A 27554-nucleotide genomic window follows, 5' to 3' on the forward strand; every position below is an offset into this window, starting at 1 on the left:
CTAGGTTGCCTGGTCCAGAGCGCTGAGCAGGTCACAGCCCTGGAGAAGGTACAAATTGCCCTGCAGCGGGACGTTGGCCTCACAGTCGTAACGGGTCAACTCCGGCAGGCAGGACGACTCGCAGGAGGGGCCCAGCAAGCGACTGGCGATGCCTGGAAAATGTATGTCAACAACCAGCGTTAGCAGGTGGGCCGGAAGAAACCAAAGTGAGTTCAAAGTCAGTCTATCAAAGCGTTTCATGTGTGAATCAGAGGTAAGAAGAACATCTCGTTAGACAGGGAACAAAGCAGAATTACTAACGTTTTTGTGTAATCCTCATACCTGTCAACCAGCACGTTTTTGCCGTACAAAGTGCGGATTTTATGCATTCTAAGACGTAGAAGAAAATCTGTACGGAAAAACGCAAATTTGAGAATGATGGGTCTGTAGCGTCCGTCAGACGCCGAAATAAGGACGAGATGTTCTCAGAACAAGCTTTTATTAATCGCTAACTGTGCCGCTAACGGAACAGATATCCTCTCCCGTCTCTCTCACCCCCTCCCCCCGGGAGCACGCTCACATGCACCGCCCCTCCTCCCTAGATGCATTCACTGACTCCCTGCAGAGTAGGAATTACGAACTGTTTGAAATTTAAATTACAAGCATCATTGATCGATATTTAAGTTTGGTTTACAAAAATAAAAATGCTAACGATTTTTTCCCCCCGAAATATCTGTTCTTATTTAAAAATGTAAATTACAAGCATTATTAATGGATCTTTTAGTTTAGTTAAAATATCAAATGTTAAACTGTATCATAATTAATAATGTCCAACTATGTACCGGTACATAAATAAACGCATTTGAAAAAAAATATATGGTGTAAGATTATTTAGTGAGGAAAAATAAAACTTTGTGAGGCCATGGAGCCTTGGAGGTTGACAGGTATGAATCCTGCAAGCTAAAAATCCGACTGACTTCCTCTCGTGTTCATGAAATGAAACCTGAGCTGCCGTCGGTGGCGTTGGGTGCGTCTCGCTGCCGGGTCAGGCGGCTCACCCTCGGTCGGGTCAGGCGGCAGCACGTCATACTGTGTGGAATTGCCAGTCTTTTCTGAAAAAGGTGTCTCACTTCCTGGATATTGAGACTTCCTGCGTTGCTGCAGAGAGGTGAGATGGAGTGACGCGTCGCCTGCCATAATCCTCCCCATCCCTGAATCTGAGAGAGACGAAGGTCCATCACAGCGCCACGAGGACTGCGTGGAAGATAATCTACAAAATACTCAACGGGTACAAAAAGACTTCGTACCCGCCAGTGATGACGGGGAGCGGCCGATGCCAGCACACCTGCCGTCCCTCATCTTCTTCCAGGTGTTTTCTGATGGCTTATTTTCATCCTGAATTACAACCATACCGTTACTTCTTAGAACGTTTCTCCTCAATTGATCTTTGACAATCAGGTATTTAATGATGCTGATAAAAAGGCTTCCAACAACATTCTGCGCCATAGATTTGTTATTCGTTAATAAGTGTAATAAGTTACCCGGAGGCCTCCGTCCTGTTCGTCCAGCAGTGATGCTCACTATTAAACGTGACTCAAAGGGGGGGGGGCTGCGTCACGGGAACTCACCGCAGCCGTTTGTGTGAAGGGGCGCTTGAGTCCGCTGGCCATGGGAGGACTGGCGTCTCTGGAGGCTCGTGTGAAGTTGAAAATGGACCTGCAAACATGGTGGCGTGCAAGTTGATGATGGAATATCCTGCGTTGTGATTGGAACGGATGGAATACGTTTATCGTCCTCAGTCCAACGAAACGAGTTCAATTAAATCTCGCTGCCAACAACTCGCTTGAAGAAGGTGCAGAAAGCAGCAGGTACACAGGACAACATGGAAGGGAAGGACACGCCGCACTGGGAACGCCGCACTGGGAATGCCGCACTGGGAACGCCGCACTGGGAACGCTGCACTGGGAACGCCGCTCGTGTGAATGCACTGGGAACGCCGCACTGGGAACGCCGCACTGGGAACGCCGCACTGGGAACGCTGCTCGTGTGAATGCACTGGGAATGCCGCACTGGGAACGCTGCACTGGGAACGCGCAGGAGTTGGTTCAATGAGAAGCAGGAACCAGGCAAGTCCGGAGAATTGTCCTTCGGGGAAGCAGGGGGGGGGCAGTAGGAAGATTCCCGAGAGCAGATGAGCCGTTGAGGTGTGTGTGTGTGAGAGAATTCATGTGTGTGAAGAGTCAGACGTGTTTGATTGGGACCTGGCGTCATACAGAACTCCCTCAGAGGGGGGGGGGGGCTGGAGACATAATAGATCCAATATTCAGCTGAAATGAAACTTTAGCTTAATCCAAATATACAACTGGTCCTCAGTTATTCCTCGATTCGTGTGCCAAGGCGAGACTTCAGTCCCTCCGAGAACTGATCTGCGATACAGCTCCACCTGCTGGCACAAGACGGGATCCAGTTTCTGCCGGTCCTCCCCGGATCGATCCCTGAGCTGGTTGCCCAGGTCCTCGATTCGAGCCATCACCCGGTCCCCCAGAGCACCGAAGAGCACTTTTAGATCCATGGCCAATTTATTCAGAACTTGGAGACTTCCTGGTGCACCAGGGCAACTCCCGCCCCAATTAGCAGATGCCCCGCCCCCACCAATAAGCCAAACAGCCAAATATCTTCAGTGTCCTCTACAGATAGGACCGTGAGACAGACCACTCTCCATTTCTCCAGGGATGGTGTAGCCTGCTGCGTGGGTCCCGTCTGGACAGGTGGCCCCCCCGGAGTCCCATGCTTGGGTGAAAAAATGTGATCAATCGCACTAAGAGACCAGTTAATCAATTCCATGATTTAGTAGACCAGAGCTCAGCGCACAGCGGGTCCTGGAAAGCAGAGAGACGAGACGAGACAAAGAATGCAAGCAGGGACGAAAGGAGCAGAGAGAGGACAAACGTCTGTCCTCGTCGAAGACCGGAAGAAGACCGGTCGTTCCAACGGGTGAATTAAACGACGCCTTTCCATTCCTTTATAGATAATCTTAGGTTTGTCCTGTATTGTATGTGTATAAATATACATAAAGCGTCACCCCGTATTCCTGCGTTAGCTTTTTGTAGGCATCACCTCTGTTTAGGATGAGTCGCGTTCTGATGGCAGGAAAGGCGCTCCGTTCCACACGGCGTGTCGATCAACCGGCGCCGGTAGGTCAAGAGAGGGTCAGGCGGCCACTGCACAGTCTGCCTGCCACCCATGGAGGACAGAAGGGTGCTGGCCAGAGTCTGGTATGGAGGATTCCGCATGTGCCCCATCATGCATGACCCTACATGGGGGTCCACCTCATGACTGGAGCCTCTCGTCCCCCTTGCAGCCCAGGTCAGAGCTGACCGGTTCTGAGACTGGTGAGGGGAGGACAGTGACTGGAAGAGGCTTGCGATGTCGCTGAAGCTCTGCGTGAGACCGTCGTTGCTCCCCATGGATCCTGCAGGACCCCCCTCAAGGGACTGTGACTCCGGGACGATGGGGTTTAACTGGAAGTCCTCACCATCCATTGGAATGTATGGAGCCAAAGTCTCCAGGTCCAAGTCGCTCCCTTCCGTCTGGCAAAGGCAAGCATCACATGGGTTATGAACAAAACTACAAGCTGCCGTTCAATCATTTTCTCTCCCTATGAAATGTAGTCAGTCGCCCGAGTGCTCTGACAAAGACCCTCTTGTGAGAGAGACTGAGGGGAACGGACTCTTTAGTGTGCTTCTGGATTCTCTCCACGGGGGCAGTAAGACAGGAGGGGCTTTAGTGTATTTATGGTGTGGAGTGAAGGACACACACCTCAGTATTCCTGGAACTCCTGCTTCCCTCTGTGTCAAGAGTAAACAGCTTCTCCGTCAGCGCCACCTTCAGGTCAGCCTCCACAGAGCAGCAGTAATCACCTGGGCTGCAGGGCTGCAGGGGGGTAGGAGCAGTTAAAGATTCTTTATTGTTATTATGCAAACATAATAAAATCGTGTGGATGAAGGCTGAAGGCTTCCAGATATGCACCCCCGTTATCCCCCCCCCCCCCCCCCCCCCACACTGCCCTCGTTAAGCTACCCGTGAGCCTCCAAGCCATTCATCCTTTTCATGGAACAGTCATTCTCTCCATCCCGCCGTCTTTCCTCACCGCGGAGCAGCTGCTGAGGCTCGGCGTGGCGGCAAATGCGCCCGTCATGTTAGCCATGTCCACTGGAACTGGACCATGGGTGTGGCCTGAGGCAGAAGGGGCGGGGTTGTGACTATCACTGGTCCAGGAGGGAGGTCCTGGCGGGGCCACGGGTGTGTCAGAGATCTGGGTGTATCCTGCAGGGTGATGAGGCTCCTTCAATGGGGGCTGACCTGCAGCAACAGTTAATTATTGAAAGCAATGAGGGAAACATTTGATGTAAGTTTAACAAAGTTATTGACACCAAGTGGACTCTTCTGACTGGTCTCTTGTTTTGTGGTCATGGTGCGCCTCGTGGTGGGCATCTTCAGGACACGTCACTGAGCATCGATGCAAATGAACCAGAGCGCTAGGAGGGTGATGGGAGTGAGCACAGACCCAGGTTGAGGGAAATGATGGCGTCTCCCGGAGTTGGAGCCAGCTGAGCAAAGTCCTCCGGCTCCTCTTTGAGTCTGGTGAAAAGCGTGTCACCTGGCTCTCCAGGCACACCTGCGACTCCAGCAGAGAAGAAGCTGCTCACGTGTCCTGGTTTGAAGAGAGACTCCGTCTGCTCCAAGGAGAAAAGGGTGGACTTCTCCTCAATGCCACTGCAGGATTAGCGCAAAGGAACAGACCGAGTTGTGACACACAGCATACTTCAGGAGCACATGAGCACAGGAAAAAGGGTTTTCAGGTTGTGCTCTGGTACCACGGTACGCCAGACAGGCTCCCTTGGGTGACGCCGCTCACCTGAGGACATGGTTTATGCAGACGATGCACTGGGGCTGGGAGTTCCGGCTGTTGTAAATGACGGTTCCCTGAGTCTCCACCCAGACGAAGCCTCCGCTCTTGGCCAGCATGCGATACTGAGCGCTTATGGCCTGACCCTTGGTGCACACTGCAGGTAGAGGGAAGAGGGCCAAGCTGTGTGTCAGGAAACGCCAGTCTGACCCACAAGGACCTGCCAATCCTCTTTGGCGTAGTCGTGACGCCAGCATTTACCCTCAGTCTCTTTGGGTTCGGTTGGGTAAACTAAAGAGACTTTGTGGTGTGAAGACCTGTGAATAACGGGAGGCGTCTTTCGTTCATCGCTGTGATGGGAGTGGATTGTGTTGCGTGCTAGTGGAACGGTCCCTGGTCTCGTGTACAGCGAGGAGTTTTTAGTGCCCAGTGTATAGTTTTACAGTGCTTTTACTGGCTTGGCATTAGTACAATGACTCAATTTAGTCCTTAAACACTTTTGGCTGTATTTGAATAAAACCTTGAGCCATTGCTCGGTTCTATTTGAGTGCGCGGTGGTGAACACGTCATTCACTGCGTTCCAGTAAACGTTACACCTTCTACTGCATTTGTCAACATCCAGTTAGACGTTTGTTAGATTCATTAAATAATAATTTGTTTATTTATGAAGTCAACCAGCGATGTTTGACCTCCGTTCAAAGTTCAGCTCTGTCGTGGGAACGGATCAGGACTGTGGCCAGAGACAGAATGCCAGAACCAGTGTGTGTGTGTGTGTGTGTGTGTGTGTGTGTCAGATTTCAGACAGCCATGATCTGTAGACACAAACGATTCAGATCCACATACAGCCTGAAAGGCCACTAGAAGACCCTGACCCTGACCCTGGGCACTGCTCTACTGAACAACACACATCCGTCATTCCCTTGTTTTTGAGCAATAACCTCTGCCAAGGTCAAACAGTCCGCTTTCATTGGTTGACCAGCCGACCAATCAGATGCAGGTCCACAGAGGGGTTGTTTTAAATAACTAGATTAGCCTCTAATGACATTGCACTGTGAGCAGAGAGAACCACCATCTCTCTCTCTCTCTCTCTCTCTCTCTCTCTCTCTCTCTCTCTCTCTCTCTCTCTCACACACCACTGTTTGCAGTGGTTTTGTTTAATTCAACAAAGATGTCCTGTAACTCCGCCCATGCTCTCAGACACAAAGAAGAGAGGAGAGAGAGACAGAAATGTAAGGCTTTATAAACGAGCTTGTTAACTCTCCTAATTCAATATTCCTAACATCCAGCCTGGATGGTTATTTTCCCATTATCTTCAATATTCCTGTGAACTTGCTGGTCTCCATAGAACTTCTCTGCTTCATTGGGTATTTCTGTTCCTTCAGCCAGACCTGCAACATGATGCCTGTTTGTAGACATGAGAGAAACGAAGGACGAGCACAGCCAATGAATAAATACGTAATTATTTTGGTGTATTCTTTTTGGATCACCCTGTATATCCACTCATTGGCCTTTGAGGCTCTATCGAAGCCTCGAGTTAGTCATCAGAGCCCGAAGTCTGACCTCACCCAAGAGTCTGCAGAGACCGAGGTCTGACCTCACCCTAGAGTCTGCAGAGACCGAGGTCTGACCTCACCCTAGAGTCTGCAGAGACCGAGGTCTGACCTCACCCTAGAGTCTGCAGAGACCGAGGTCTGACCTCACCCTAGAGTCTGCAGAGACCGAGGTCTGACCTCACCCTAGAGTCTGCAGAGACCGAGGTCTGACCTCACCCTAGAGTCTGCAGAGACCGAGGTCTGACCTCACCCTAGAGTCTGCAGAGACCGAGGTCTGACCTCACCCTAGAGTCTGCAGAGACCGAGGTCTGACCTCACCCTAGAGTCTGCAGAGACCGAGGTCTGACCTCACCCTAGAGTCTGCAGAGACCGAGGTCTGACCTCACCCTAGAGTCTGCAGAGACCGAGGTCTGACCTCACCCTAGAGTCTGCAGAGACCGAGGTCTGACCTCACCCTAGAGTCTGCAGAGACCGAGGTCTGACCTCACCCTAGAGTCTGCAGAGACCGAGGTCTGACCTCACCCTAGAGTCTGCAGAGACCGAGGTCTGACCTCACCCTAGAGTCTGCAGAGACCGAGGTCTGACCTCACCCTAGAGTCTGCAGAGACCGAGGTCTGACCTCACCCTAGAGTCTGCAGAGACCGAGGTCTGACCTCACCCGAGAGTCTGCAGAGACCGAGGTCTGACCTCACCCGAGAGTCTGCAGAGACAGAGGTCTGACCTCACCCTAGAGTCTGCAGAGACCGAGGTCTGACCTCACCCGAGAGTCTGCAGAGACCGAGGTCTGACCTCACCCTAGAGTCTGCAGAGACCGAGGTCTGACCTCACCCTAGAGTCTGCAGAGACCGAGGTCTGACCTCACCCTAGAGTCTGCAGAGACCGAGGTCTGACCTCACCCGAGAGTCTGCAGAGACCGAGGTCTGACCTCACCCGAGAGTCTGCAGAGACCGAGGTCTGACCTCACCCTAGAGTCTGCAGAGACCGAGGTCTGACCTCACCCGAGAGTCTGCAGAGACCGAGGTCTGACCTCACCCGAGAGTCTGCAGAGACCGAGGTCTGACCTCACCCGAGAGTCTGCAGAGACCGAGGTCTGACCTCACCCGAGAGTCTGCAGAGACCGAGGTCTGACCTCACCCGAGAGTCTGCAGAGACAGAGGTCTGACCTCACCCGAGAGTCTGCAGAGACAGAGGTCTGACCTCACCCGAGAGTCTGCAGAGACAGAGGTCTGACCTCACCCGAGAGTCTGCAGAGACCGAGGTCTGACCTCACCCGAGAGTCTGCAGAGACCGAGGTCTGACCTCACCCGAGAGTCTGCAGAGACCGAGGTCTGACCTCACCCGAGAGTCTGCAGAGACCGAGGTCTGACCTCACCCGAGAGTCTGCAGAGACAGAGGTCTGACCTCACCCTAGAGTCTGCAGAGACCGAGGTCTGACCTCACCCGAGAGTCTGCAGAGACAGAGGTCTGACCTCACCCGAGAGTCTGCAGAGACCGAGGTCTGACCTCACCCGAGAGTCTGCAGAGACCGAGGTCTGACCTCACCCGAGAGTCTGCAGAGACCGAGGTCTGACCTCACCCGAGAGTCTGCAGAGACCGAGGTCTGACCTCACCCGAGAGTCTGCAGAGACCGAGGTCTGACCTCACCCGAGAGTCTGCAGAGACCGAGGTCTGACCTCACCCGAGAGTCTGCAGAGACCGAGGTCTGACCTCACCCGAGAGTCTGCAGAGACCGAGGTCTGACCTCACCCGAGAGTCTGCAGAGACCGAGGTCTGACCTCACCCGAGAGTCTGCAGAGACCGAGGTCTGACCTCACCCGAGAGTCTGCAGAAACCGAGGTCTGACCTCACCCGAGAGTCTGCAGAGACAGAGGTCTGACCTCACCCGAGAGTCTGCAGAGACAGAGGTCTGACCTCACCCCAGAGTCTGCAGAGACAGAGGTCTGACCTCACCCTAGAGTCTGCAGAGACCGAGGTCTGACCTCACCCTAACTCTTTGCTGTCAAACTAAGGCTGTGTCCACCGGCGTGAGTAAACCGTCACTCGGTGCCTTCGTTCACGAGTTGTGCGGTTGTGCTTACAGTTGTGGTGGATCTTGGTGACGCTGTCTGAGTCCAGCGCGTGGTAGAAGACATAGACTGACCGGCCCAGCACATCCTCTGGTGTGTAACCCATCAACTCCGTTATCCTGTAACACACACGTTTCACACTTCAAAAGTCTTTAGATTGAGAAATGAACCAGGAATGAGAAATGGTCTCCCTCCCCATCTCCTCTTTCTGATTCCTTCTTAGCCTCTCTGTCAGTGAGGCTTTGCTCTCAGGCTGTAAAAGAAAATCAATTTTCCCTTTTGTAAAGTAAATGCGTCGACACACGAGATCATATTTAGTTTCCTGTTTAGTTTCGTCATGACCAACATTAACACACCACTGATGATTTTAACCAAACAGAAATACTTAAAATGAGCTTTCAATCCTAATGGATCCTGAGTAAATTAAATAAAAATTCATTTAAATTAACCCCCCAATGCAAATTCAGGTTCTGAACATTACAAAAATGTGGTAGAGAAAATAGAGGAGGTTGTCGTGGAGAAAGAAAATGTCTCCAGAAGACGTAAGTAAAATAACAATAAAAAACCGATGGGGATTGTTCCTGATTGAAGGTCGACAGATGCCGAAGGACTCGTTCGGACCCTCCACACTTCATTCTCCCTTTGTCTTTTCCCAGCCTCCTTCTTCTGTTCATTGAGCTTGGAGATGGCTGGGAAGCAGGGACGTAGGGAGGCGCCCCCTACTGGATGAGCTTGCTAGCCTTCTGCAGAGATAGCTCATCTTCTTTTTGGTTGAAGAAAGAAAGAAGAAAGCTTTTATTTTGATATTGAATGTTGGCCACTACAAATACCGCAACGAAACAAGTACACACATGCATATATGTATAGGGGCCCCATGGCATGTGGGGCGGGCATAGGGGGCCCTGCAATGCCCCGATGGCAGACTGGCCCTAACCCTAACCCAGCCACCAGCACACACTCCTCATTCCGTCTGGGCCGGGACTTGAACCGGTGACTCTCCGGTTCCCAACCCAAGGCCCAAGCCACTGCCGCCCCTATTGTGTTGTCGTTCTTCAGATGTCACCAGAACAAGCTGGATTACAGTATTGGTCCATCCACATCCTGTCCTGATTCGTTCTCATATGTGGGGCAGCCCAAAGGTTTGGACTTGTTCCTCGTTTCCCCTACTCCTTTTCTTTTTCGGTTTTCATTCTCCTGCTAAACCTCGGTCTCTGCCAGACCTGAGATGAAGAAATGTTTTGTCCCTTCCCTAATGAGCCGACGTTCCTGCTAAGCCAGGAGGACATCAACAAAAAACTCATTTGTGTAATTGGGGAAAAGATTTAGCCAACTATTAAATTGCAAAAAAGTCCTGTGTGCAGCGCAGTCACGCAGACGTGTGTGTTCACAGCCCAAAGACACACACTCTACAAAATAAACCTTTGTCCTGAGCAAAGTGATAACACTACAGACCTGTGTGTGTGTGTGTGTGTGTGTGTGTGTGTGCGTTATCTCCTCCTGAATACAGTGGGAGAGAAATGGTCCAACAAATATATTGACGGACGGGACTGATGTGACATCATGTACCTCTGGTCGAGGGGGTCGTCGTGTTCATTCAAAGGGTCGGGATAGAGTGCCGCTATGTGCATTCAAAATAAAGTAAAAACACTGAATCATGGATGATCCCGTTTCGTACCCGAACGTAGCAACAGGTGTGTCGTCCGGTCCAACTGCCTTCCCATTCTTCATCCTCTTCATCGCCTTTCTTACCTCTTATGCTAATCTTTGTCACTTCCACAACACTAGAGTCCTCTTCCTCGCCAGCAGCCTATGCTAGCTGGCTAGTGGCTACGCTCTGTCCTACCACGACCTGACGGTCACCATCCTCCCGTAAACTGCTCCGTCTACACAAGATGTCGTCCACCTGGTGCTCCTCCCTCCCCTCTCGAAGGTCACCCTATGTTCTAGTCTCTTCTGGAAATAAGTGTTAACTACTGCCATCTCCATCCTTTTGGTAAAGTCCACATATACTCAACATGACTCCCTCAATCTCCAGCTTCAAACTGATCAGTCTATCCGACACTCGGTTCTCCTCGAGAACGCTCCTCTTTCAAGATAACTCCTCCTCCATTCCTCTTTCCTCTCCTCCGTTATAAACAACTTGAACCCTGCTCCTCAGCTTCTAGCCTTGTTTCCTGTCCTCCTGGTCTCCTGGACACACAACACGTCCACCAGCTCTCTGGCTCTTCCCGTCTTCGTCCCAACATTCAGAGTCTCTACTCTGTCCTGAACTCTTCCATTCCCTCTTCCCTCGCTGCTGATGCACTCGTCTTCCTCCCCTTCTTCGTCTCTGTCTTTGACCCACAGTAATCCGTTGTTAATCTGGGCCTCGGCTGGTCCGGTGTGACTTTCTTCTTTACGTTGATTTACATCTTAGATTTGGTTATTTTTATGGCGGATTCCATTCCTGATGCAACTCTCTGCATTTATCCGGCTTGAGACCGGCACACGGGAGAAACTGTCAATGCTACGTTAGCTCCTGCTAACCGCGCTACACGTGCTTCCATGAGGCTGCATTATTCCCGGAGGGGAGATTGGCTAAAATACGGCAAAAATGCAAAATGTTTGGTTCACCCTGTTGTTATAGATGTACTATTATAGATGTACTATTATAGATGTACTATTATAGATGTACTATAGATGTACTATAGATGTACTATAGATGTAACCGTCATGAGAACGGTGGAACGGTGAGTGTATGCGCCTCCTACCTCTTGTCACAGTAGGTAAACTTCATGTCCATGCTGTGCCTGCTGAGGAACGTCCTGCTGTCCATCAGGGTGTCGATGTCGGTTGGGTGTGGGATGGGTTCGCACATCAGGATGGCACAGGTGAGCGGGGGTTCCTTGAAGCGACACAGCCCACGTGGAGCAGAGCTGCTGTACACCTTTAGCTGTCCAGTGCAGTGCAGCACCTCGAAGGGGCAGGAGGAGCAATGACTTCACAGGCATCTAAGACGTCCTTCTGATTCGACTGACGTTTGAGAGGAAGCGGAGCGACGTCCAGCTGTCTCACCTTCCAGTTGGCTGACTTGAGGTTGACGGTGCGTCCTCTGTTGGTGACGGTGCATTTCATCCTCATGAAGAAATCCAGCTCCTTGCCTTTTTTACCGCTGCCTGAAACAAACAGTCGAACGTTAGATGCTAATCTGATCGGGAAAACAAACTAAAGAAACTTTAGTTTAATAGATAGATAAAAAATGACAAACCATTTCTGTACTGAATGTTTTATTTCATGAGTGGTTTTGTGAAGGTAATTGGTCCTGTTGGTGGTCTTAATCAAAATATTAATAATACTTTGGTCTTATATAGCGCTTTTCAAGGCAGTTAAAGATGCTGGTGGTGGTGAAGCTACTATTGTAGCCTGGGGTAGATGGAGCTGCCCTGGGGGTAGATAGAGCTGCCCTGGGGCAGACTGACAGGAACCCCATCGATCATTGGACGATCATTGGACCTGCTCAACCACCTGCGCCACCGTTGCAGGTGTAGAACGCATGAACTTTTCCTCGTGATAGCTCTGAAACACGTATCAATACTGAAATCCTTTTTAACTCCTCAGCTTTCACGTTTGAAACGCGCTTTACCTTCGGTTTAATGCCTTTTGGAAACAGTCCATAATGACTACCTGACGTGAGATATTGGACCGAGCAACAAGGGGAGTCAGGGAATGATCTCAAACGCACAAACGTAAACAGGACATGTCAGGCCAAGTTGTTACATCGCAGGGTCAAAGTTCACAAGTGTGTCATCGTTGAATCTGCACTCATAAGTGTTTCTTCAAATAGTCACGTTCAAACAAGACAATAGAAAGAAAATCTATTCTTTACGGTAGATAAAAATGCGTGAATAAAGTGTGTTCAAGAGAAGATGTCGACAAAACGAAGACAAAATACAAACGGGTGATCAATACAGTCCTCTGGAAACAGTTGTGTGATGGTTTTGTGTATTTTATGAAGACAGAACTTTGTTTCATGCAAGCCTCGGTCAGTTCCACACTGATTGGACTGGGTTTGCTGAAGAGGACGCTTCGTCCATGGTCCCTCTCTGACTGTTAGCAGACAATGCTAACACTCTCTGCTGTGTCTCTGGAGATTCCTCCCTCTTAAGCTCCCATGTTTGTTCTGGACACTCGTTCAAGAGATACAACATTACGTGACAAACGTGTATGGATTTGCCTTGTTTTCTTTGGACTAATTCCATTTGTGTGAAGCTGCACACAGGCCATGGAACAAAGAGGTTTGTTCATCTCTCCAGGCGGCCGAAAGGACGGGGACGTTGAGCTGAACGCTGAGTCGACTGCTCAGAAGAGTTTTCTGAGTGTCCATCAGACTCTGAACTTCTTTCTGGCTCCACTGACAGGCCACAGGCCTGAGAGAATGGCGCTAGAATAAAGGTTTCAAAAATAGGTGGAAGACGTCGTTGTGCTTGAGGTTCGATCAGATTGATGTATTTGCATAAAGATGCTGACCAGCTGTCTTCAGGGTGAGGTTTTCTCTGATCTCCTCGTGGTCACATGGATGGGTGAAGTCAAAGATGCTGTGACCTGTGAGGTCCACCTGAAAGCAACACAACACCAGATTAAAATGAGCAACCACAATGACCCCTCGTGTTGGGTCTGTTTACGCTGAATCGATGTTCCTACGCGTGTCTGTTTGGGGTGAACACGAGCGGCATCAGACGAATAGCAGCGAGCCGTGTGTTTGGGGTCACCGTCCCTGACCTTTACGGATGAATCATTTCAACATGTCTCAACGAAACAACGAAGAATAACTAGAACTTGGAGATTGTGGGTAGACCCTGGAAGGCTCAGAAAAGCACAGTTTGGTCTGGCTCTGTTAAGACGTGGAGGTGAACACATGATATCTGACACCCGTCTGGACGGTGAAGCACACGGGACCATGCGGGCTGATTGGGTGTGTGTGTTTGAGCTGATTGAGTGTGTGTGTTTGAGCTGATTGAGTGTGTGTGTTTGAGCTGATTGAGTGTGTGTGTTTGAGCTGATTGTGTGTGTGTGTGTTTGAGCTGATTGAGTGTGTGTGTGTTTGAGCTGATTGGGTGTGTGTGTTTGAGCTGATTGGGTGTGTGTGTTTGAGCTGATTGAGTGTGTGTGTTTGAGCTGATTGAGTGTGTGTGTTTGAGCTGATTGTGTGTGTGTGTTTGAGCTGATTGTGTGTGTGTGTTTGAGCTGATTGAGTGTGTGTGTTTGAGCTGATTGTGTGTGTGTGTTTGAGCTGATTGAGTGTGTGTGTTTGAGCTGATTGAGTGTGTGTGTTTGAGCTGATTGAGTGTGTGTGTTTGAGCTGATTGAGTGTGTGTTTGTCCCGGACTGACAGGTAGGGCGTGAAAAGCATGACTCGCGTCCCTAATTAAAATGTGTGCCTGTGCTGTTCCAGGTCTGTGTACCTGCGCGAGCCCCATGAATTTGCTGATGTTCTCGGACAAGAATGTCATGTCACCGTCTGATGTTACCATGGTGACGAAGCCCTCCAGAGATGTGAGGCACAGGCTGTCCATCTGTCTGTCCTCATCGACATCAGCGCTGCTGCCGTTACAGCCTGGAGGGACAGATGGGAAACACGGTGCTTAAACTGTTTCACGCGTGTGTGTGCGCGTGTGTGTGCGCGTGCGTGTGCGCGTGTGTGTGCGTGTGTGTGCGCATGCGTGTGCGCATGCGTGCTGGGAAGCCGGTCCAATAGATTCCTCCTTGTCCTGGTCCTGGTATCTCTGCGTGTGTCTCTGCGTGTATCTCTGTGTATCTCTGTGTGTATCCCTGCGTGTATCTCTGCGTGTATCCCTGCGTGTATCCCTGCGTGTATCCCTGCGTGTATCTCTGCGTGTATCTCTGCGTGTATCTCTGCGTGTATCTCTGCGTGTATCCCTGCGTGTATCTCTGCGTGTATCCCTGCGTGTATCTCTGCGTGTATCCCTGCGTGTATCTCTGCGTGTATCTCTGCGTGTATCCCTGCGTGTATCTCTGCGTGTATCTCTGCGTGTATCCCTGCGTGTATCTCTGCGTGTATCTCTGCGTGTATCCCTGCGTGTGTCTCTGCGTGTATCTCTGCGTGTATCTCTGCGTGTATCTCTGCGTGTATCTCTGCGTGTATCTCTGCGTGTATCTCTGCGTGTATCCCTGCGTGTATCTCTGCGTGTATCTCTGCGTGTATCTCTGCGTGTATCTCTGCGTGTATCTCTGCGTGTATCTCTGTGTATCTCTGTGTGTATCCCTGCGTGTATCTCTGCGTGTATCTCTGCGTGTATCTCTGCGTGCATCTCTGCGTGTATCCCTGCGTGTATCCCTGCGTGTATCTCTGCGTGTATCTCTGCGTGTATCTCTGCGTGTATCTCTGCGTACCACTGCAGGTATCTCTGGGTAACGCTGTACTCTGTACTTCAGTACTCATTACATACCCCAGTACTTCATGGAGTTTGTATTTCCAACATGAGTGCAGCAGGGTGGTAAACAGACAAACACACAACGATGGCGACGCCAGTAATCTGCTGAACAGATGCTCGACCTCCAACATCTGTGTGGACAGATGAACCCGATAAAGATCCGGCACAGCTCAAACAGAGCTGCAGCCATTAGATTGGTAACTGTTGGGTGAATGGAAGGACAGATGTTGTTAACTGTTGGGTGAATGGAAGGACAGATGTTGTTAACTGTTGGGTGAATGGAAGGACAGATGTTGTTAACTGTTGGGTGAATGGAAGGACAGATGTTGTTAACTGTTGGGTGAATGGAAGGACAGATGTTGTTAACTGTTGGGTGAATGGAAGGACAGATGTTGTTAACTGTTGGGTGAATGGAAGGACAGATGTTAACTGTTGGGTGAATGGAAGGACAGATGGTAACTGTTGGGTGAATGGAAGGACAGATGTTAACTGTTGGGTGAATGGAAGGACAGATGGTAACTGTTGGGTGAATGGAAGGACAGACGTTAACTGTTGGGTGAATGGAAGGACAGATGGTAACTGTTGGGTGAATGGAAGGACAGATTTTAACTGTTGGGTGAATGGAAGGACAGACGTTGTTAACTGTTGGGTGAATGGAAGGACAGATGTTGTTAACTGTTGGGTGAATGGAAGGACAGATGTTGTTAACTGTTGGGTGAATGGAAGGACAGATGGTAACTGTTGGGTGAATGGAAGGACAGATGGTAACTGTTGGGTGAATGGAAGGACAGATGTTGTTAACTGTTGGGTGAATGGAAGGACAGATGGTAACTGTTGGGTGAATGGAAGGACAGATGTTGTTAACTGTTGGGTGAATGGAAGGACAGATGGTAACTGTTGGGTGAATGGAAGGACAGACGTTGTTAACTGTTGGGTGAATGGAAGGACAGATGGTAACTGTTGGGTGAATGGAAGGACAGATTTTAACTGTTGGGTGAATGGAAGGACAGACGTTGTTAACTGTTGGGTGAATGGAAGGACAGATGTTGTTAACTGTTGGGTGAATGGAAGGACAGATGTTGTTAACTGTTGGGTGAATGGAAGGACAGATGTTAACTGTTGGGTGAATGGAAGGACAGATGGTAACTGTTGGGTGAATGGAAGGACAGATGTTAACTGTTGGGTGAATGGAAGGACAGATGGTAACTGTTGGGTGAATGGAAGGACAGATGTTGTTAACTGTTGGGTGAATGGAAGGACAGATGGTAACTGTTGGGTGAATGGAAGGACAGACGTTGTTAACTGTTGGGTGAATGGAAGGACAGATGGTAACTGTTGGGTGAATGGAAGGACAGATTTTAACTGTTGGGTGAATGGAAGGACAGACGTTGTTAACTGTTGGGTGAATGGAAGGACAGATGTTGTTAACTGTTGGGTGAATGGAAGGACAGATGTTGTTAACTGTTGGGTGAATGGAAGGACAGATGTTAACTGTTGGGTGAATGGAAGGACAGATGGTAACTGTTGGGTGAATGGAAGGACAGATGTTAACTGTTGGGTGAATGGAAGGACAGATGGTAACTGTTGGGTGAATGGAAGGACAGACGTTGTTAACTGTTGGGTGAATGGAAGGACAGATGGTAACTGTTGGGTGAATGGAAGGACAGATTTTAACTGTTGGGTGAATGGAAGGACAGACGTTAACTGTTGGGTGAATGGAAGGACAGATGTTGTTAACTGTTGGGTGAATGGAAGGACAGATGTTGTTAACTGTTGGGTGAATGGAAGGACAGATGGTAACTGTTGGGTGAATGGAAGGACAGATGGTAACTGTTGGGTGAATGGAAGGACAGATGTTGTTAACTGTTGGGTGAATGGAAGGACAGATGGTAACTGTTGGGTGAATGGAAGGACAGATGTTGTTAACTGTTGGGTGAATGGAAGGACAGATGGTAACTGTTGGGTGAATGGAAGGACAGATGGTAACTGTTGGGTGAATGGAAGGACAGATGGTAACTGTTGGGTGAATGGAAGGACAGATGTTAACTGTTGGGTGAATGGAAGGACAGATGTTGTCCAATGTTTCCGGTGCCGGTTCAGTCGGTCCGGTTCGTCACTGGGTCCAGTTTTGGTCCTAACGGAGCGTACCTTACGTTGCCAAGGCCGCAAATACACGACGCTTGTATGTGAAGAAGGGTAGGGGGACGAGCACGTTTGGCGCCAATGCGGATGGGTATTATGGCCAGCAGGAGCAGCAGGGGCAGCAGGGGCAGCAGGGGCAGCAGGGGCAGCAGGGGCAGCAGGGGCAGCAGGAGCAGCAGGAGCAGCAGGGGCAGCAGGAGCAGCAGGGGCAGCAGGGGCAGCAGGAGCAGCAGGGGCAGCAGGAGCAGCAGGGGCAGCAGGAGCAGCAGGGGCAGCAGGGGCAGCAGGAGCAGCAGGAGCAGCAGGAGCAGCAGGAGCAGCAGGGGCAGCAGGAGCAGCAGGGGCAGCAGGAGCAGCAGGAGCAGCAGGGGCAGCAGGAGCAGCAGGGGCAGCAGGAGCAGCAGGAGCAGCAGGGGCAGCAGGGGCAGCAGGGGCAGCAGGGGCAGCAGGGGCAGCACCAAGCCAACGATGGGCTCCTCCCACCCCGGAGGCTATCTGCTGCTGCATGTTGGAGATCTCCTCTTCCTCTCCACCCACCGCTATACTAACCTCATCGCCTCCACCCCCCCCCCCCCCCTCCCCGCGTTTGGGAGCAGGTCAGATAACCAACCGAATTTCAAGCATTTCATGAAGCGGGTCAGTTTACCCAAATACCAAAATCAATGAACTGCAAAGTTTTCAAGTAATACTGATTAACATTTGCCGGTCCACCTGTACCTGTCGGACGTTCCCTTCTGTTGATGCGTTTGCTGAAGGTGCTGAAGACGTTATTCAGAGATTAATGTCGACTGTCGCTTCACGCTCGCTAACGGCAGAACAAAACAGGCGCTGGCCGTGACGGACCAGACGTGTTGGCAGGTAAAACAAAGATTTAGCAGACGTTTAACTGCAACATCCAGGCTTCATGCAGGTGAAGGGCTTCACCTCTGCTCTCACGCTGGAGCTGAATGCTGCGTTTTACCGGTTCAGCTTCAGACGCCTAACTGAAGGTTGATTTATCTGGCCTAAGGAATGTCCAGAACGAGAGGTCTGTTTCTTACGAGGCTCCCTCGCCTTCTGATCAGTGAGACAAGAGGAAGGGGAGCAAAGAAAAGGGTCAGACTGTGGACCACGTGCTACCAGCTGCCCCATATACCGCCCGCCAAATGGTGATCAGGGCTTAATTGACTTGGACAACGACCCACTGGACTGGCTTGCTGCAACAGAGCTGAAGGTCTGAGGACATACGACAGAAGAAGAAAGAAAAGCATCAACGAATACCTTCCTAACAAACACCATGGCACGCAGCAACACCTGTCGGTAATGAACGGACTGGGGACGACGCAGCCTGTGTGTGTGTGCGTGTGTGCGTGTGTGTGTGCGTGCGTGCGCGTCCATACCTGCAGTCAGTAGCGCTCGTGTTCGCAGGAAGCTGATGGCGAGCCTCATGATGGAGGCCTTGTCCAGGTGAGAGCTGATGCTGTGAGGTAAAGGCAGCTGGTGAGCCAGCTCGTAGAAAACGTCCGTCTCGTTGCTGCGTCTGCAGCGAGCTGCGTCCCGGGACTTCTCCTTACGGCGTTCCGAGCTGCTCCTGAAGACGGGACAGGAGGACAAACCTAATTATAGCTAATCCAGAGCTGTATTTTAAAATCAATATAATATCAGATTCCATAATTTCACTTAATTTTAACACATTTGCTGTTTTATGTTTTCTTAGATTGATTAAATTATTTTACCGGAAAGTCAGAACTGTGTAACACAAACCAAATGTTTTTAAATTGATCACTTTAATATTGTTTTAAAACGGACTCTCGATGGAGAGAACTATTATAATCCTAGAAACAATTCAACACAAAAGAGGAAAGATAACTTCAAAATAAAGTTAGGTCATACTAAATTAGACCAAAACACGACTTCAGATTTTTTTCCATCAAGATCCGTCCGGCAGTGTTTCCCGTAATCCTGCTAACAAACGACATCAGAAACGGAACCTCCTCGGTGCAGCGTGACCTCACTCTGCTTCAGCTTGACCTCACTCTGCTTCAGCGTGACCTTCGTTCTGCTTCAGCGTGACCTTCGTTCTGCTTCAGCGTGACCTCACTCTGCTTCAGCTTGACCTCACTCTGCTTCAGCGTGACCTCACTCTGCTTCAGCGTGACCTTCGTTCTGCTTCAGCGTGACCTTCGTTCTGCTTCAGCGTGACCTTCGTTCTGCTTCAGCGTGACCTCACTCTGCTTCAGCTTGACCTCACTCTGCTTCAGCGTGACCTTCGTTCTGCTTCAGCGTGACCTCACTCTGCTTCAGCTTGACCTCACTCTGCTTCAGCGTGACCTTCGTTCTGCTTCAGCGTGACCTTCGTTCTGCTTCAGCGTGACCTCACTCTGCTTCAGCTTGACCTCAATCTGCTTCAGTGTGACCTTCGTTCTGCTTCAGCTTGACCTTCACTCTGCTTCAGCTTGACCTTCGTTCTGCTTCAGCTTGACCTTCGTTCTGCTTCAGCTTGACCTTCACTCTGCTTCACTCTGCCGAGCTTGACCTTCGTTCTGCTTCAGCTTGACCTTTGTTCTGCTTCAGCTTGACCTTCATTCTGGGCTGACGACACGCTGCTCATCATGGCAGGCCCCATGAGTTGCAGCATGCAGCGCGAAACAGTGTGATGCAAACATCTATTATTTTAACGTGTCAGTTAGCTTATTGTATATTGCGAACAGCTGACACTGTGATGATTTATTAGAATGTTAGAGTACAAATACAGTCAAACATTAGCATGTATTACAGTACAAGTACAGTCACACATCCTGTCTAAGAGGAGCATTTCTAAAAAGCCCTTGCGGTCTTTTTAGAAATCCCTAACCCTAAACTAATATTAAATTACTCAGCAGATGCAAAATAACAATAAGTTAAAAAAACACTTAATATGTACAACGTAAGTGGACAAAAAGGGGGGGGGGGGTTGATCTGGAGAGAGTCGTGATGACTATCCCCGTTTCTGTCCCCTAAAAGGTGTATTTTTAGGGCCGTTTTGAAGGAGGCCAAAGAGGTGCATGTTTTGAGGGCAGGAGTCAAACAGTTCCACCCTTAGGGGGCAGTATTGTAAAAAGATGATTTACCCATGTTAGTCCTCAAGGAGGGGGTAATCAGGTTGTTGTTTGAGCTCCCTCTAGTGTTGTGGCTGTGGGTGTCACTAAATCTGTGGAGGTGTTCCGTCAGGTATGCAGGGATTGAGGGGACTGAGGGCAGAGCTGCATTGACTATTTTAAATGCCAATCCCATTTTGAGTTGTTTAACCCTGTCTTCTACCCTGAGCCATTTTAGGCTAGCAAAATGTCCAGGAAGAAGGTGGGTCATGGGCCCCAGATTGAGGAGTAGCCCAATCAGTTTGTTTTGGGAGGTTTGGAGCCTGGTTTTCAGGGACACTTTGATGTTGGAGTACCAGGAGGTGCTAGCATAGTCAAAGAGGGGCTGAACAAGGCTCCAGCAAGCGTCCGGAGACAAAAGCAGACATTCTGCCCAAAGATCTTGTTCTCTGATTGACTTTTTTGATCACCTTAGTTGCCATACTATCACCAGACAGGTATTTGTCAAGAACACAGCCCAAATAGGTAATCTCTTCTTTGCTGGAGATTACTGTATTATCGACTGTGACCTTGAAATCGTTAACATTTATCTCACGTAGAGAGTGTTTAGACCCAAAAAGAATCGATTCGGTTTTACCAAGATGTAGTGACAGTTTGTTATCCGTAAGCCAAGTACGGATTCTGGTGACCTCAGAGCTGAGAGCTTCCTCAACCTGCACTTTGTCCTCTCCCGAAATCAGGAGTGCTGAGTCATCAGCAAACAGGAACAATTTGCAGTTACAGGCAGCACTCATGTCGTTAATGTATAGGAGGAACAGTAACGGCCCTAGAATGCTGCCTTGAGGAACCCCACAGCTTACCGGGAGGGACGAGGACAAGGTTCCGTTTATGTCCACCATTTGTTCTCGTCCCTCAAGGTACGATTTCATCCAGTTTACTGATGTGCTATCAGAACCAATCGCCCCTAGTTTATTCAATAGGATTGAATGGTTAACGGTGTCAAAGGCCTTCTGGAGGTCCAGCATGACCATGCCGCAGTATTTGCCCGAGTCTACTTCACGCTTGACGTAGTCGGTCAGATATATGAGGCATGTGTCAGTGGAGTGGGATGTTCTGAAGCCCGATTGGAATTCAAAGAGCAGGCTATGCTCGGCGAGGTAGCGGTTGGTTTGCTCCTGGATTATTCTCTCCATGACCTTTGACATGGAACAAAGGATGGAAGCAGGGCGGTAGTTGCCAGGTTCTAATTTGTTTCCTTTTTTATACAGAGGGATAATTCCTTTTCTTGAATTTCTTGAATTCCTGTGGGACGTGGCACTGATTGATGGATACATTTATCAGATGGGTTACCATGGCGATAGAGACAGCTGCGTCTCTGAGGAACCGGGTGGGTATGTGGTCGAGGCCTGTGGCCTTTTTAGCACCTAGCTTCTCATAGTGAGTTTGGATGTGGTCAGAACCACACAGACCTGAATGCGGTCTGTGTGGTTCTGACCACATCTAAAACCGCAGCTGGGTGTGTGTGGTGAAACATTGTGTAACGGGGCCGCACCGGTGGGTCTGACGCGACCCAACAGAACATGCAGAATTCAGGCCTTTAGTTTGGTACAACTGGACTACAAGCACAATTTCAAGACGATGATGAGGCAGCAAAGAAGACGCTCTCGGTGTAAAACCCTGGCCTTCCCTCCGGCGGTGATTCCGACCCAACAGAAACACACATGAAACCGACTCGATGACCTCACAGTGAGGAGACGATAACGCACAATTAGCAGAACCAAAGGGGCTGTTAGCTTATCTCATCAGGTGTCTGCTCCATCAGTGAGTCATCAGAGCTCATTAAACCCAACTGAGAGGTAGTGTGTGTGTGTGTGCGTGTGTGTGTGCGCGCGTGTGTTCTTTGTCGCTGCACGTCCCAAAATGCTTCATCAGCTTTTGATGTAGCATTGACCTACCATCCATGTTCTCACACACACACACACACACACACACACGCTGTCTCGACAGAAACTAATCCCCAACTGATCCTCTGAGTTCCACGGGTTTGTTCTTTTAACCTGGGGCAGATACGGCTGCCCTGGGGCGGATACGGCTGCCCTGGGGCGGATACGGCTGCCCTGGGGCAGATACGGCTGCCCTAGAACAGACTGACTGACAGATGTACGTAGTAACGCTACGCAGTGAGTCTCGGGCAGAGGAAGTACAGAGCACACTCCAAACCAACACAAACATGGGAAAGGGCGGGACTTCCCCTCTTACTTTGTCCAATCGATGAGCGCTCCTTTCAACCACGTGATGCAGCTCAGAAGGTTCGGTTCGCTTTAGAATCACAGTATAAAAGCAGAACTGGAACAAGTGATAAAAGCACCAGTGTTGCGACTTTCAGCTCCCCAGTCGAACCGGGTCAGAACCGGGTCCGCTTGGTGTGAAAACGACTTGAGAGTCGGTCCTGGAGGAGGAGTCCGGGATGATTTTAAAGCTGGTTTCCCGTTGGGATCCCATTAGACAATGGGAGGCGGAGTAAACTTCATAATAGTAAGTGACGATTCAATCCAAGGCCTTTTTGTCCCGTCCATCGCTCCCAGGGACGGACAGATGGACTGAAGCCTGAAAGTTTGACCTCAAAGGCCAATTCAGTTAGTCTGAAGATCGGTACCGGTGTTTAACCGAGCTGAGCACAAACCCAGAGGGTCCACAGTTTTCCATTGGCGGTCCATGAAGCTGAATTCATCAGCATTGATTTCTGATGTCATCAAAGCAACCTGACGGAATAGACCTGAATCTGAAACAACCTACAGCTGATGTCACAGGATGTTCCCGAGAATAAAGACCTATCAGAGACGAGCATCGCCGAAGACACGCCCTGAAAACAAGCTAGAGGAAGTTAGACTGAAGAAACGTCTTAAAGGTTGATTTCACGCTGTGGAAGTCATGCTGCTTTCCACTCAACGTGTGTGCACACACACACACACACACACACACACGCACACACACACACACACACCTTTCCTTGCTTACAGTGGCTCTTCCTGTAGTTGTGGCGCCTGTCTGAACACAAACACAGAGCAACAATGCAGTACTGGCTAATCTGTGATCCTGTAGAACATAGAGTTCTGGAAACACAGCCAGCCACACACGCACACGCACACGCACACGCACACCCACGCACACACACAGCCGAACAAACAGCTACCCAAACAAGGGCCCCGACTTTGGCTCAATCAGGGGAAGAAAGATGCAGGAGATTGCTGATATGCCGATAGTCCATGAAAGAGAGGTACAAACAAAGCCGCCCACGCCACGCCGGTGGTCAGGATAGACTCGCTGATTGGAAGAGGCACAGAGGGGGGAGAGAGGGGAGACCAGGTGGAGCGGGGCGTGGCAGCTGACTCGGGTCCTTCATCAGAATACTAACAGACTGCAGGTCGGAGACAAACTGTCATGTTCCCGATTTCCTCTGGAGGCGTTTGACGCCCCGTTCGCTGTGGGTAAACGGAGCCCGGGCCGGTAGCGGCGCCGAACGGGAGTCTAATCTGCAGGAAGGGATTAGCGAATTATAGAGAAGGGAATGTAAATCCCGTACAGGTTTTCGCTTGGTCACGTGCCGACTGTAGCTTCTTACATATTCCAGCTTTAACCCTGAAATCTCGTCGATGATCCGGACATGGAGTAGCCTCTATGCAAATGAGCACAAAGATAAAAGTGAAGTTGACTTTGAGGTTTTCCTTCAACATTCCAGCAGCAATCACTTCCTGTAATGACGCCCTGGCCCTCAGAGCTATCAGCGCTTCAATTTGGGGAGAGAAATGATTGAAAAAGTTTAAGATGTATAGATTACCTCAAATGTGGAGATGTATAGATGTGGAACACCAAAGTATCAGAATGAACAAGAACCCTTCCTGCTCAGAGGGTCTGGGAGGACCTGGAGCTCAGCCAGGTGGCGCTCAGTAAACCATGGAACCTGGCCATTTTGGTCACAGGAAGTGGAAGAAAGGGAGCTGGCGAACGGGAAATGGGAAATGGGAAGGAGACAGAGTTCTGACAGAGGGGAGGGAGGGAAACTTGTGGGCCGAGTCAAAGAACCTGAAACAAGGAGTAACGGGAGAAGCAAAGAGGGAGGGAGGGGGGCAATCATAACAAAGCGAGCAGGGGGGGGGCAAACGGCACAGCAGGCAGCCAAGGACAAATGTGAGAGAATACAACGTGAGGAGAAAGACACAAGGATGGAGGAGGCAGGAAAGGAGGAGTGGGCAGGTGAGAAAGTGAACGAGGTAAAAATGATGGTGGAATGATGCAGGGCCGTTTCCCAGAAGTCCAAAGGAAGAGGCTGCGATGGGGTAGATACAGCTGCCCTGGGGTAGATACAGCTGCCCTGGGGTAGATACAGCTGCCCTGTCGTAGATACAGCTGCCCTGGGGTAGACACAGCTGCCCTGGGGTAGATACAGCTGCCCTGGGGTAGACACAGCTGCCCTGGGGTAGACACAGCTGCCCTGGGGTAGATACAGCTGCCCTGGGGTAGACACAGCTGCCCTGTCGTAGACACAGCTGCCCTGTCGTAGACACAGCTGCCCTGGGGTAGACACAGCTGCCCTGGGGTAGACACAGCTGCCCTGGGGTAGATACAGCTGCCCTGGGGTAGACACAGCTGCCCTGGGGTAGATACAGCTGCCCTGGGGTAGATACAGCTGCCCTGGGGTAGACACAGCTGCCCTGGGGTAGATACAGCTGCCCTGGGGTAGACACAGCTGCCCTGGGGTAGATACAGCTGCCCTGGGGTAGATACAGCTGCCCTGGGGTAGATACAGCTGCCCTGGGGTAGATTGACAGGAGCGAGGCTGTCAGTTTGCGACGTCGGCCCTCGTGACCCCCGCCGACATTCACACAGGCAGTGCTGGTGAAGCGTCTTGCCCAAGGGCACAACGGCAGTGTACACGTGTGCAGGAGCCGGGAATCAAACCGCCTGCTCAACCACCTGCGCCACCGTCGCCCCGCGAAAGCAACTCAACGCTGCTGGGCTCGGTCTCTTTCTGTCTTTGGGGACCGGCTCCAGCCCGTCTCTGGTCCTCAGAGGACAGGACGGGACACGAGCTCTTCGGTTTGGACGTGGAAAGGAGACGCCGTTTGGTTTCTCTTTATCTAGAGAGGATGAGACACTCGACACTCAGGAATCGTTTCACAACATGCTAATGTCTGACCGGTGGGAGAACCGCTGGGCTGGACCAGCAGGTCTGCTGGGTTTTCCAGAACCCAAACCGGCGAGGGCTCGGTATCGAGCTGTCGGTCTCAGGAGAGGCTGCGTTATTCCTTCATGAACCCAACACAACGGATTCATTTTGCTTTTTTTAAATGTTGTTTCCTTTGATCTTGTTTGTATCGGTCACAAATCAATGAGAAACCCGTTTCAGGGCTTTCATGTGGAATTTAAAAGCGGATCCAAATGAAATCTGATTCATGACAAGCCCCGGATCCATCTGGTGAACGTCCTGCCGTCCGTGCCGCCGAACGTACCGGTCTGTCACGACACGTCTCACTGAGTCCACAATGATCCAGACCGGGTCAACGGCGATCCGGATCCGAATCGGCAGCAATCCAGACCGAGTCCACAATGATCCAGACCGAGTCCACAACGATCCAGACCGAGTCCACAATGATCCAGACCGGGTCAACGGCGATCCGGATCCGAATCGGCAGCAATCCAGACCGAGTCCACAATGATCCAGACCGGGTCAACGGCGATCCGGATCCGAATCGGCAGCAATCCAGACCGAGTCCACAATGATCCAGACCGAGTCCACAATGATCCAGACCGGGTCAACGGCGATCCGGATCCGAATCGGCAGCAATCCAGACCGAGTCCACAATGATCCAGACCGGGTCAACGGCGATCCGGATCCGAATCGGCAGCAATCCAGACCGAGTCCACAATGATCCAGACCGAGTCCACAATGATCCAGACCGGGTCAACGGCGATCCGGATCCGAATCGGCAGCAATCCAGACCGAGTCCACAATGATCCAGACCGGGTCAACGGCGATCCGGATCCGAATCGGCAGCAATCCAGACCGAGTCCACAATGATCCAGACCGGGTCAACGGCGATCCGGATCCGAATCGGCAGCAATCCAGACCGAGTCCACAATGATCCAGACCGAGTCCACAATGATCCAGACCGAGTCCACAATGATCCAGACGAGTCCACAATGATCCAGGCCGAGTCCACAATGATCCAGCCGAGTCCACAATGATCCAGGCCGAGTCCACAATGATTCAGACTGAGTCAACAGCAATCTGGATCTGAGTCCGTAGTGATCTGGAACCGATTCAACAGCGATTCAGACCGGAGTCGGCAGCCATCCGGACCCGAGTCGGCAGCGATCGAGTCCGAGTCTACAGCTATCCGGATCCGAGTCGGCAGCGATCCGGACCGGAGTCGGCAGCTATCCGGACCGGGTGGCGTCCAGCAGAGACGGACAGAACCTTACTCTTCTTCTCCTTGTCAGCCGTCATTTTCCTCCAAAGTGAAGTCCAGGTTCGAGTCTAGCAGGTCGAAGAGACGAGGTGACAGTTCTTAATAGTCCAAAGCCCTGCTGGGGGTTCCGGGCCAGGCAGTCCAGAACGCTGGGGGGGTTCCGGGCCAGGCGGTCCAGAACGCTGGGGGGTTCCGGGCCAGGCAGTCCAGAACGCTGCCGAGGATTGTTCAGCCTCTCACCCAGACGGGCCGCTGCTGACACGCTGCCGCAGGTCTCCGGAACGTCTCGGGACAGTTCGGTGTGACCTGGAGTCCGGCCGGCAATGTGGACTGGACCGTCCCCGTGAGCCGCCCCTGAACGGACCCGCCCCCTGAACGGACCCGCCCCCTGTCCGGCCCGCCCCCCGCGTCTCTCTCCCCAACCTGTGATTTCCGGTGTTGCAATTCAGTTCTGAACTCTGAAGACGTTACAAGGATATACTTAAAGTATATTTCTTAAAGAAATATACTTAATGTTTCTTAAAGAAATATATTTAATATTTCTTAAAGAAATATACTTAATGTAAAACATTTAAATGCAGCAGTTTTACTCTTACTTCTATTTTGTCTGTTCAGAAAATTCACACACACGGACACACACAGGCACGCGCGCACACGCTCACAGGCACGCACACACGCACACACGCACAGGCACGCACACACGCACACACGCACAGGCACGATTCATCAGTTCATTCCTGAAGTCTCACCTGTACTGCTGTCCTGCTGTACCTGCTGTACTGCTTCCTGATGTACTGCTGTACTGCTTCCTGCTGTACTGCTTCCTGCTGTACTGCTGTACCTGCTGTACTGTGTCCTGCTGTACTGCTGTACTGCTTCCTGATGTACTGCTTCCTGCTGTACTGCTTCCTGCTGTCCTGCTGTACCTGCTGTACTGATGTACCTGCT

The 27554-nt window shown here is 50.8% G+C and overlaps 1 protein-coding gene across 1 annotated transcript; it reads right to left on the reverse strand.

Moving 5' to 3' along the window:
• epas1b (endothelial PAS domain protein 1b) lies at positions 1 to 26644 on the reverse strand. Its single transcript, XM_068740902.1, has 16 exons — positions 26610 to 26644; positions 18460 to 18647; positions 13949 to 14100; positions 13014 to 13101; positions 11562 to 11662; positions 11258 to 11460; positions 8520 to 8626; positions 4898 to 5045; positions 4547 to 4755; positions 4130 to 4341; positions 3799 to 3912; positions 3097 to 3569; positions 1608 to 1695; positions 1287 to 1374; positions 1038 to 1196; positions 1 to 152 (listed from the first exon to the last, which is right to left on the reverse strand). Exons 1-16 carry the CDS (start codon positions 26642 to 26644, stop codon positions 1 to 3), a joined length of 2517 nt encoding a protein of 838 aa, XP_068597003.1.
• Between the last annotated feature and the right edge of the window lie 910 nt (positions 26645 to 27554).

The sequence above is a fragment of the Brachionichthys hirsutus genome, chromosome 7 (genome assembly GCF_040956055.1).
Source record: "Brachionichthys hirsutus isolate HB-005 chromosome 7, CSIRO-AGI_Bhir_v1, whole genome shotgun sequence".
Classification (NCBI taxonomy): Eukaryota; Metazoa; Chordata; class Actinopteri; order Lophiiformes; family Brachionichthyidae; genus Brachionichthys; species Brachionichthys hirsutus.